This window comes from Arachis ipaensis, chromosome B1 (genome assembly GCF_059453495.1).
Source record: "Arachis ipaensis isolate K30076 ecotype BB chromosome B1, ASM5945349v1, whole genome shotgun sequence".
Taxonomy (NCBI): domain Eukaryota; kingdom Viridiplantae; phylum Streptophyta; class Magnoliopsida; order Fabales; family Fabaceae; genus Arachis; species Arachis ipaensis.
Genome location: NC_142436.1, coordinates 18,882,959 through 18,895,957, shown reverse-complemented (window position 1 = coordinate 18,895,957; position 12,999 = coordinate 18,882,959). Strand labels below are relative to the sequence as shown.

Sequence of the window (12,999 nt, the reverse complement as noted above, 5' to 3'; positions counted from 1 at the left end):
AATCTGCGCAGAGACATGGCCAGGTGTTAGAGGATTTTTCTTTGTCAGTGTTCGTGTTTGAGGAAGAAACGAAAATGAAATGGTTTCAATTTCTGAGTTAGGGTAAACATTGGAGAAGAAAGGAAGAAGAAAGGCATGCTAGGGTTTCAGTTTTTGTAGAGGTATACGTTGGGTTACACGTAGATAGGTTTGGAGTGGTTTTGTTGCCACGTAGGTTTGGATATTAACAGACCAAATGCGTAACCAACGTCAGAGTACTTCTGACATACGGAGATCATCTTCTATGCGTGATTACAAGGTGTGTTTTCTTTTTTTATAAGTACATTTGTCAACGTTTATATTTTTTATGAGTATAAATAGTCATTTACTCATTATAATAATATAAAAAAATTATCACGTGTTCAACACTGGAAGTGCGGAGCATGATGTTCATTTTACAAAAGTGACGCGAATAACCTTTCATTTTGAATGTGAACGGCGGAAATAACCAGCTCAAAAACAAACAAGTTGGTTGGTGATTTAAGAAAGGGTGTTTTTAAACGAGCTTGGAGTTGTTGGGCCTTTGTTATTGGGGATTGATCTTCTGTACAAGGACAAAATAAAAGATGTGTCCAGTATGTATAAATAATTTTTGGTCATTAATAAGGTTAAAAGATACAAAATAATTCCACTATGTTATTCATTTAACGAAAAAATTACCGCTGCCATCATTCTTCAATTTGCATGTCATCATATTTTTTAAACACATAATTAGTCTGCACATTTATAAAAAATTCATACAAATCTTGTTTGACTTAATGTGAGAGCCGTATAAAAATAATACTAATAAAACACACTTTTACAACACAATTTTTGTCATCTTAAATATTTTAAGATAAATTCCATACAAAAAAAGAAAAATAATGCATACACGTAAACATACTATATATATAACACTTACAAAATAACCATATAATTATAAAAATTTAGTTAATATATGTTTGAAGGATATATGATAAGACTATTATTAATTTTTTTAAATATTTTTATTTAATAAATAAAAAATAAATGCATTAAAATTTAAACTTTTTATATTTTAATAAAAATTTTAATTTATAATCTTAATATGCATTTTTAAAGCAAAAATTAGTTAAATCTTAATTATAATATTAAATTTATAAAAAAAATCACACTCTATTAATTTCAGTATAACAATCTACCACATTTAGAATCAATCCTTGACAAACTAAATATATCAATGTGCTATATTTGACGGTAATATTAGAAAAAAAAATCTAAAATCATCTTATATAATATAACATCTATAATTTCATACATATAATATATATAATTATTCTATTAATTAATAAATATTAAATAAAATACTTTAGACTATTTGGGTCATTTTTTATATATTGTCTTTTAAATATTATTGTTTGATTTAAAATCATGTTATTATATGGCATTGATGTCAACTTTATTTATTTAGCGACAATTTTAGCTAGTATTTTCTACATTTAAAAATGATTTGTTTTAGTTTTTAGAAATATTAGACAAGAATATTCACACCATTATTCAACTTAAATTTTTTTTATTTATGTTTTATCGATTTTTAGCAAATCAAAGGTGGTTCGATATCTAATGATCTGGAAGTGAAACTTACTCCTCTTACAAGTACTAGTTTTCAAAAGTGCATAAAAAATTTTTTCGATTGGACAAAATAATAAAAGAAAATCTGAAAAAAGACACAAAGTAAACTTGACAGTAAAATGACTGGAATTGAAAAGAATAACATTGAATTTAAATAAAGCAGTAAACTGTCTTCGACAAAATCAAAGAACTTTAGAATCGAAAAACAAAGTGCTGAATCTTAAAAAGAACAGGAAAAGTAAATATTGCTTGAAAGGTAAATTTACATGAAAGATAAAAATTGCAAAAAATTTAAATGAAAAATAAAGATAATGGAAGGAATCCTACAAAAACAAAAACTCTAAGCAGACTCAGAAATTTGCTGGGATGTGAGTGTGTCAGGGTATTTTCTCATAAGAGATTCCAACCCTTATTTCTTCGATCTTTCACATATTTATAAAAATTTTCGACCAATCAAATTTAAATGTAATTCCCACGTACATTAATTTTTGAATAACTGTTCTCGCTCTTTTTGTACAACATAAGTAACGGCTAACAATTAGCTCCAAATGTTCCTTTCCTTCCATTAGGTTTATCAATTAACTTTTACCTCTTCTTTTCGATGAATCCTTCTCGATAAGGATTACTTTTTTGAAAGAGTATTTACTTTACCTCGACTTTGGTGTCTTCGAAATTATATTTTTCCAATCAACAATCTCATTCATGAAAGTGAAATTCAAATTTTCAACAAATTTAATTTACTTCTTTATTATCTACAAATTTCAACATCTATTTCAATTTTGAAGGAGTTAGCCAATTTATACTCTTCCAACATGGATAAATATTTTTGTTTTCTTTGTGGCCCATTACTACTGCCTAACACACACAAAAATAAATCATTAAAGCCCACCACCCTGTCCAAAGAAAAAAAACGTCTGCCACCGCCTCAGTTAGGCTCCTCCTCTCAAATAGCTTCACTAATCAAGCTTCTGTAAGCTTAGCTCAGACCCGATTAGACAATTACGATATTACCCTTTCATGTGATACGAGGAACATTCTAATCAAGTTGCCTCACCTGCATAGACTATTCTGTTTTTTTTTTCTACTGAAGCATCATCCTTCCAATATCAACCATTTACATATTTTAATTTGAGAAAGTATTAGGAACCAATACTAATGGTGTACAATGTGTACAATGGATTAAAGAAAAAGATAAAATTATAACTAAAAATTAGATCATTAATTAATTATTTAATTTCAAATTTTAAAATTTCAAAAATTAGGATTAGCATTTAAATCCATTCACACTGCGTACGGTTATTTCTAATCTTACCCTAACCTCTAATACACGTCCAAAACTCACCGTCATCTTCTCCGGTCCTCACCTCGCGTCACTAAATTTCTCGCCGGCCATACCGACGCCGCCGCATCCTCCCACCGACATTGTTCTCACCTCTAGCGGTTAGCCTGACGCGCCTCGCTCTCCGACACTCAGCCTAACGTTGTTGCCGCTATTTTCGCACCTCTCTTCCGAACCGGCTTCGTTTTCTCTCATTCCTTCAAGCCTCTTCTCACCGATGATACCACCATGCTCTTCTTCTTTTTCTTCGGATCCAAGCATGGTTAGCTTCTTTCATGATTTGAGCCCTATGCTTTACAACAGTGTCGCTTTCGTCATGCCTCGTCCTTCAAAACTATGTTTCACCATAATAGTTGTTTCTTCTGTTTATTCATATTCTTCTTCTTCTATTTTATTGGTCAATTTAGGATGGTCATTTTAGTAAGTATGCAGATGATTATTTTAATTTTTAAGTAGACGATTATTTTGATTGGATTAGGTTTAGTTATAAATAATTAAAATATGTTAGATGTTCAATTCATTAGGTATGTGATAAACCGCTATTTTACGGTTTATCTTGTGCTTAATTCAGTAGATTTCACCCGTTATTTACACACTTATTCACGTAAAACATGCTTATTTGGCTTTTAATTCGTTATTTTTAATCCTCTCTTATTTCCATTCGATGCCGTGACATGTGTGTTAAGTGTTTTTAGAGATTACAGGGCAGCAATGGCTTAGAGGATGGAAAAGAAGCATGCAAACGAGGAAGGAACACAAGGAATTAAAGATTTCATGGGCGAGCAGCGACGCGCACGCGTGAAGCACGCATGCGCGCGGTTAGAAGAAAAAAAAAAGAAGCAGCGATGCGCACGCGTGAAGCACGCGTACGCGTGACTTGAAGAATGCACATCGACGCGTACGCGTGGGCGACACGTGCAGAAATTGCAGAAGACGCTGGGGGCGATTTCTGGGCTCCTTTTGGCCCAGTTCGAAACCCAAAAACACAGAATAGAGGTTGCAGAGTGGGGGAATTCAGAGATACAACTTTCATTCACATAATTCTAGGTTTTAGGATTCTTAGGTTTAGCTATTTTCAATTTTAGATTTCTACTTTACCTTAATTTAGTTTCTCTTCTACTCTTATTTGTTCTAGCACTTTAGTTTCTCTTCTCTTGGTGATTTTTTTATTTATCCACTTTAGTTTATGAATTCTCATATTAGATTTGATTTCCTATTTAATGCAATTTGAGGTATTTCATATTTATGATTGCTTTCTTCAATTTATGTTATTGATGCTTTCAATTGGTTGTTTGGATTTTATTATCTCCTATTGCTTTTCTATGCTTTTATGTTGTGCCTTCCAAGTCTTTGATAAAATGCTTGGTTGGATTTTAAATTAGCTTCTTATGTTCTTAGCATAGATTGAGTAATTGGAGACTCTTGAGTTATCAAACTCTTTTGTTGATTAGCAATTGAAAGTTGCTAGTTGATTTGAATTCCACTAAAACTAGTCTTTCCTTAGGAGTTGACTAGGACTTGAGGAATCAAATTGATTCACCCACTTGACTTTCCTTCATAGTTAGAGGTTAACTAAGTGGGAGTAATGAACAATTGATGTCACAATTGATAAGGATAGCTAGGATAGGACTTCTAATTCTCATACCTTGCCAAGAGCTTTCTTAGCTATTAGTTTACTTTCTTGCAATTTACTTTTCTTGTTCCTTATTCAAAACCCCAAAAAGATTTTTGTCCCATAACCAATAACAAGAACACTTCCCTGTAATTCCTTTGAGAGACGACCCGAGGTTTGAATAATTCGGTTATTATTTTTATTGGGTTTGTTACTTGTGATAAACAATTTTTTTGCATGAAAGGATTATTTGTTGGTTTAGAAACTATACTTGTAACGAGAATTCATTGAGGAATTCTAAACCGTCAAAAATCCGTTCATGAGTATGCGGATGATTATTTTTATCCTTAAGTGGATGGTTATTGTTTACTAAGGGTGAGTGGTGTGTGCCAAGCCAAGTAGCGACGATGAAATGGGATGATTATTGATGAAGGTGGGGTGGCCTCCGGTTGAAAAAGAAGAGACTATTGGAGTAAAATGCTTTAGTAAATTAAGATTTCATATGGTTATTTTTTTGAAATAACTAATTAGATTTTTTAAAAATTTAAAATTTAAAATTTGAAATGGGAGGATTTAAAATTTGATGTAAAATAATTGAATGAAAGTTTTTAAATTTATTATTTATCTTTATTGAACTAAATAATCAATCCATTATACACGTCAAGATTTTTCATTAGCTCCCTAACAAAATTCTTTTAATTTTTATCTATATGGTAAAAAACAATGGAACATCACGTTCCACACAAAAAAGTGCCATATGAGAACCGTTTCGAATAATATATTAAATTTATTTAAAAAAAAAAACAGAATTTTAGAGTTATATAATTTGTATTATTTTTTATTATTTTGTATAATTATTTAAGATATAATTAGAAATAATTATTTTTTTTTATTAGAGTATATAATTTAATATATTAAAGTAACACACTTTAAAAATAGTTATTATTATTGTTATTTTATAAATTTTTGAGTTATATATATTTTTAAAAAAAATATTCAATGATTTTTTAAATAAAGCATTTGCTTCATCAAATTATTAAGTTAATTAACGCATGATTGCAACGTCACCTGTCAAATTATTATTTGATACGTACTTGATTATTGACAGCACATCTACCACATTCTAATTATGGTGGATAAACTAAACATCATTTGTTGGAATTTTCTACGTTGAAACAAATAATATAAAATATTCCTGTATGAAGCACGAGGGTTCCAGATAATTGCTATGGTTTCATATTTCTTGCGCTGGGCTTTGTCCCATTTTAATCTTGTGGCAATCAAATCTAATCGTTTGCACGCGTCACTGGAACGACGACAAACATTACAAAAGATTTTCCTAAAAATGAATGATTCTTTTTACTCATAATAACTATTTCACTTTAATTTTACATTATTTATAAGCTTAAAATCAAGAATTAATTATAAAAATATTATCTAAAATTTTGTGGACGGCATATGTTCATACCCTCACCCAAAAACATAAGCCAAGTTTAATAAAGTTGAAAGGCCTAACTATAAGGATAGTCTCTATCATTTACTCGACCTACTATAGAGGTCGGATTCGACGAAAACGGGTAGCTTATGCTTACCCACAAAAGTAAGTACTTCCCCGAATCTCTCACCAACTCTTAGAAGAGAGATCTCAACAACCCTAAGATAAAGGAGCGATTATCCACCATAAGAAGTGGAACTATTTCAGCAGTGGTTATTGGCTCATCTTCTATAAATACCTTGACACACTCAGGTACATTTAAGTTCCAACACACTTAAACCTGCTAAAACCCTTGCTGACTTAGGCATCGGAGTGTTTTGCAGGTACCACCCCCACCTTCTCACAAATAACTTGGACGACGGGCACCGGACGGGGGACAAGTTGGAACCCGCTCCATTAAGGATTTGGGCCCCACAGGCAACCCAGTTTCAGGTAATCCTCGGAACATTGGCGCCGTTGCCGAGGACCTGGGATCTAACACTCAATGGCAGACGATCAGTATGAAGACGGACGTACAGTGTCTAAATCAGAACAAGAATACTAAGACAGGGTCGACAACGACCAAGCTCATGAAGAAGAGTCCAAAGGAGAGTCCCATCCGAGGTTCATCTCCCTGAAGGAGAAGAACAACACCATAGCGCCGATCTCATAGGATTGCTGCACGGATACTGTTCATATCCTGGAACCGAGCTATACAGTCTGGGTTGGATGAAGACAAAACGACCAACCTCTTTTAAGGATGGCTTGTCATCGACCTCTTCCCAAAGAGACCGGCCAAATCGCCACAGAGGCCCAAGACAGACCCAAAGCAGAAGAATACAGCCCACCTAAAGGCGGCTGACCAAAAGATAAGTGATCTCACCCATAAAAGATAAGATAAGAAAACTAACTTATCTCAAAGGAAGATCACCAAAACACTACTATAAATACACTGGAGCACCCAGGTATAACACATACTCCAATTCTATAAAAAACTTGCCTAAAACCCGTATTGACTTAAGCATCGGAGTCTCTTGCAGGTACCACCCCCCTCCGGTGATCGAGGACCAGCAGCATCAAGCTTCAACAAGTCGGGCACGGCAGCCTTGGCCAGACCAGAATATCTCATCCGAGATCGACCTCCCTATTTTAGGTAATCCTCGGAACATTGGCGCCGTTGCCGGGGAACCTGGAAGTCATCCCATCACCATGGCAACCAATCCTACCAACAACCTCAACTCGGAATTTGAAGAAGGAACACCGCTTAAGAACACGAATGCTGCACCAAACTCCCCAAAGGACATACATCAATCCAAGGGAGACAAGCAAACTCAGACCACAGAAATTTTAGATGCCATTCGTGAACAGCAGGATCGCCTCAAACAACTCGAACAAGAAGTCGAACGTCAGCGTGAAGCCGAACGAGATCTTCGGAGGGAAACAAGATGACGTCGAGAACTGGAAGACAAACTCTTGAAGCTCGAAGCTGATCTCAAAACTAAAACCACCCAGTCCAACTGTGAAGATAGCCCCCACAAGGACCAAGACCCATTCACAAAAGAAATCATGAAGGATAAAGTCCCGAAGGACTTCAAAGCCCCTGACATGACCCCATATGATGGTACGTCCGACCCGAGTCATCACCTCAGCAACTTCAGAAGTCGGATGTACCTCACGGATGCCTCAGACGCAACCCGTTGCATGGCTTTTCCGACCACTTTGACTAAAACGGCGATAAAGTGGTTCGACAGCTTGCCACCAAGGTCGATCACAAGCTTTGATGATCTCGCCAAGAAGTTCTTAGCCAGGTTCTCCATCTAGAAAGACAAAACTAAATACGCTCCAAGCTTGTTAGGGATTAAGCAAGGATATCAGAAAGCCTCTGCAGTTATATGGAAAGATTCAATAAAGCATGCCTTGACATACAAAATCTCCCTACAGAAGCAGCAATTATGGGACTCATCAACGGACTACGAGAAGGACCCTTTAGCCACTCCATATCCAAGAAACACCCAACATCCTTGAATGAGGTACAAGAACGGGTAGAAAAGTACATTAATATAGAGGAGAACTCCCGATTAGGAGAAGCCTCAAAAATCGGACTCTCCTACCCACCTCGGGACAAGGATAAAGAGTCCAGAAAAAAAGAAGATCAATCTACTGAGAAACCCAAAAAGTACCACAACTATACCCCTCTTCGGGTGTCCCTTGTAGATATTTACCGAGAGATATGCAACACTGAGAAGATCCCACCCCCTCGCCCGATTAAACACAAGAGAGGTGGAAGTCGGAAAGAATTTTGCGAATACCAACGAATCTATGGGCATTCTACTAATGAGTGCTACGACCTGAAGAATGTCATAAAAAAAATTGGCGCGAGAAAAGAGACTAGATCGGTTCTTAGCCAATAGAGCGGATGAACCAAAGAAGAGAAGAAGGGATGAAGAGGGCGAACGAGCTGAACGTCCCCCTCACACCCCTGAGAGACATATTCACATGGTTAATGGAGGATTCACAGGTGGAGGAATCTCTAAGTCATCCCGCAAAAGACACCTTAAAGAGGTGTACCATGTTGGAGGAGGGGACAGGTCGGTCGACCTCCCCACTATTACCTTCACTCAAGAAGATGTCGCATGCATCATCCGGGGCATGATGACCCCGTGGTCGTTACCATCATACTCGCCAATACCAATCTCCACCGAACACTGGTAGACCAAGGAAGCTCCACGGATATCCTGTTCAAATCTGTCTTCGACAAGCTCGGCCTACAAGAAACAGAGCTCAGAGCATATCCTAATAGCCTATTCGGGCTCGGAGACACCCCAATCCAACCACTTGGGTACATTCTACTGCACACAACCTTCGAAAAAGGAACACGGTCTAGAATGCTAAGTATAGACTACATCGTAGTCAACGTGAGCTCTGCATACAACGCCTTCATAGGTCGGACAATGCTAAACCAGCTCGCCGCAGTAGTCTCCATTCCACACCTGTGCATGAAGTTCCCAATACCTGAAGGGATCGCTACCGTAAAGGGAGACCAAAAACTCACGCAACGCTGTTAAAACGAAAGTCTGAACCTCAAGGATGACCCCAGAGAAAAAGAAGCCAACACTATCGAACTCGGGAGAACCCGAGCTCGCGAAGAACTTCGGCCCCAACCAGAAGGCAAAACCAAAGAAGTTCAGATCGGAGATACCCAAGACAAAACAACAAACATAGGGGCGAACCTAAAAGGAGACTTAAAGGAGCTGGTGACAAAGTTCTTAAGGGCGAATTCTGACCTATTCGCCTGGAAGGCCGCGGACCTGCCTAGTATCGATCCCGAAGTAATGTGCCATAAATTGGCAGTATACCCTGGATCTCGACCAGTACAACAGAAATGCAGGAAGCTCGGCCCAGAGAGATCGCAAGCTGTGGAGGAACAGGTACATGTCTTATTAGAAGCAGGGTTCATAAGGGAGGTCAAGTACCCATTATGGCTGGCCAATGTTGTAATGGTCAAAAAGTCAAATGAGAAGTGGGGGATGTGTACTGATTACACCGACCTCAACAAAGCCTGCCCAAAAGATCCCTATCCACTCCCGAATATAGACACCATAGTCGACACATCATCGGGATACAAGTACCTTTCCTTCATGGACGCCTACTCAGGGTACAACCAAATACCGATGTATCAAACCGACCAAGAGAAAATCTCGTTCATAACCCCAAAGGCAAAATACTGCTATATAGTCATGCCGTTCGGACTCAAGAACGTAGGAGCTACATACCAGAGGTTGATGAACAAAATTTTTGCCGACCACATCGGAAAATTGATGGAGGTCTATGTCGACGATATGTTGATAAAGACACAAAAGGAAGAATCGCTACTACTCGACCTCGCCGAAGTGTTTGACACTATAAGAAAGCACATGATGAGGCTAAATCCCGCAAAGTGCACTTTGCAGTAGAGGCCGGAAAATTCTTGGGCTTTATGCTCACCGAGAGAGGAATTGAAGCAAACCCAGATATATGTCAAGTCATACTCAGCATGAAGAGCCCGACCTGTGTCAAAGAGGTGCAGCAGCTAAATGGAAGATTTGCGGCCCTGTCTAGATTCCTAGCTAGATCAGCCATAAGATCTCTTCCTTTCTACGCAATTTTAAGGAAAGGAAAGAGGTTCAAATGGACCCCATAATGTGAACAGGCCTTCCAAGACTTCAAGACATTTCTAGGACAGCCACCCATCCTAACCCGACCCCGGCCAGGAGAGGAATTGATCCTTTACTTCGCCGTCGGAAATCGGGCAATAGCCTCGGCCCTAGTCAGGGAGGACGAAAACGGACAACAGCCCATCTACTTCATTAGTAAGGCCTTACAAGGGGCTGAACTAAACTACCAAAATATAGAGAAGTTCACCTACGCTCTCATACTCTCCTCCCGATGGCTCCGACTGTACTTTCAGGCCCACACCATCAGAATACGCACCAACCAACCCATAAAAGGTATCCTACAAAACACCGACTTAGCTGAAAGAATCCTATAATGGGCAATAGAGTTGTTCGAATTCGACCTTAAGTACGATGCTCAGACAGCTTTCAAGTCGCAATACCTGGCCGACTTCGTCGCAGAATACACTGACACACCAGGCACCCCTACTAACTGGAACCTCTATGTTGATGGCTCATCAAACAAAGCCGGAAGCGGAGCTGGTCTCATCCTGGAAAGTGATCAGGGAACCCAACTCAAACTCTCTTTAAGGTTCGAGTTCCCCGCTTCAAACAACCAAGCTGAGTATGAGGCCCTACTGGCTGGTTTGAAACTGGCTAGGGAAATAGGAGCGCAAAGGCTTACCATATTCAGCGACTCACAGTTAGTCACCTCGCAAATAGAAGGGACCTATCAGGCCAAGGATCCCACCATGAAAAAGTAACTAGACAAAACCAAAGAACAGCTCAGAAAATTCATGGAATACGAGATCCGAATTTTACCTTGGGAACAAAATGCCCGAGCTGATTCATTGTCGAAACTAGCCAGCACCAAACCAGGGGGCAATAATAGAAGCCTCATCCAAGAAACACTGCAAAATCCGTCAACCTCAGAAGAAGAAAAGGTCCTAACCATATCGGACCAAAACCAAGGATGGATGAATCCCATAATCAACTACCTCAAATCTAAAATACTTCCCGCAGACAAAAAGGAAACGAAAAGGCTCATAAAAGAGGCACAGTACTACACCTTGATAGATAACATCCTATACAGAAGAGGGATTTCAACACTCCTCCTCAAGTGCGTCCCGACCTCTGCCACGAAAGAGGTCCTGGAGGAAGTCCACAGTGGCATGTGCGGTAACCACCTTGGTGCACGAGCTCTTTCTAAGAAGGTACTCTGAGCTGGTTTCTACTGGCCGACCTTACAAAAAGAAGCAACAGAGTTCGTCAAGACATGCTCCCTACACCAGAAGCACGCCAACTTCCATATAGCTCCGCCTGAAGAACTCATCTGCGTCACCTCACCCTGGCCGTTTGCAAAATGGAGGCTCTACCTCCTTGGACCATTCCCTCAGGGGTCAGGACAAGTCAAGTTTCTCATTGTAGGAATAGGCTATTTCACAAAATGGATTGAGGCAGAACCATTAGCCACTGCCACCATCCAAAGAAGTCGGAAGTTCCTGTATAGAAACATTGTCACAAGGATTGGAATCCCATGCTCCATCACCACTGACAATGGCACTCAGTTCACAGACACGGGCTTCAGGAACTTGGTATCCGACATGAAAATCAAGCACCAATTCACCTCGGTGGAACACTCACAAACCAATGGATAGGCGGAGGCCGCTAACAAAGTTATATTGGCCGGGTTAAAATGGAGGCTACAGAATGCAAATGAAGCTTAGGCTGAAGAGCTCCCGCAAGTCCTATGGGCATATCGGACAACACCACACTCTACAACCGGGGAATCACCCTTCTGACTTGCTTACAGAATGGAGGCAATGATTCTCGTAGAGATAGAAGAAGGATTCCCTAGAGTGATCCTCTACAATGACAATACCAACTCCCAAGCACAAAGAGAAGAGCTTGACTTACTTCCAGAAGTCCGAGAAAGAGTTCGGATTAGAGAGGAAGCACTAAAGCGTCGAATGGCTTTAAGGTATAATCGAAAGGTAATCTAGCGAAGCTTCACCACCAACGACCTCATCCTAATCCGAAATGATATCGGAGCAGGTCGATCAGGAGAAGGGTGGCTAACAACTAACTGGAAATAGCCATACCGAGTTACAGAGGTACTAGGAAAGGGTTACTATAGGGTGGCCGACCGCCAAGGGCGAGAGCTACTGAGGTCATGGCATGGGTGTAACCTAAGAAGGTACTATAGTTAGAAAAAAGATCTCAGGCCAAAGGCGCACTCTTTTTCCTAAAAGGTTTTTTAATGAGGCGCCAGGCCAAGATCTGAAAGTTGCCCAAACTAGAAGGATAAGAACTCGCATGTACACACTTTTATTTATATTTTTTAGATTCCCTAAAAAAGTTTCCTATCAAGACGCATTAATTTACGCTCAAAATCGCGAAATTCATCGTCCGACCAGAAGAGGTCGGCAAGGTGAAGCGACAAAGCTCAAGTTAATGTAAGAAGTTATAAAAAGTAACCCATATAAAGTGACCTAACGAGGTCAGACTAGAAATGGGATTACTAAAAATAACTTGAAAAGGACCGACAGAGAAGTCGGACCAAGAGAAATGATCACTAAAAAAGGGAACGAGCATCACACAAAGGCCAAAAGGGTTGAAAAACCTAAGGCCAAAGTAAAAAGGGTATAAGTCCTAAAAAAGGGGCATTATAAGTCCCAACAATCTTTTGCTTCTTTGGAGGGGGACCAGCAGAAGTGGGGGAGGAGCCAGAGCCAAAGGTCGTCTGAGGCGGGTCAGAGAAAGCCGTCCGAACTCGTGGGGTCGAGATAATCTT

At 39.0% G+C, this 12,999-nt stretch overlaps 1 protein-coding gene across 1 annotated transcript; it reads left to right on the top strand.

The window, feature by feature from the left end:
* The first annotated feature begins 9,791 nt into the window (after window positions 1-9,791).
* On the top strand, window positions 9,792-12,032 carry LOC148575869 (uncharacterized). The gene is made up of 4 exons (XM_088502597.1): window positions 9,792-9,944; window positions 10,244-10,541; window positions 10,593-10,908; window positions 11,915-12,032. Exons 1-4 carry the CDS (start codon window positions 9,792-9,794, stop codon window positions 12,030-12,032), a joined length of 885 nt encoding a protein of 294 aa, XP_088358723.1.
* The last annotated feature ends 967 nt before the right edge of the window (window positions 12,033-12,999 follow it).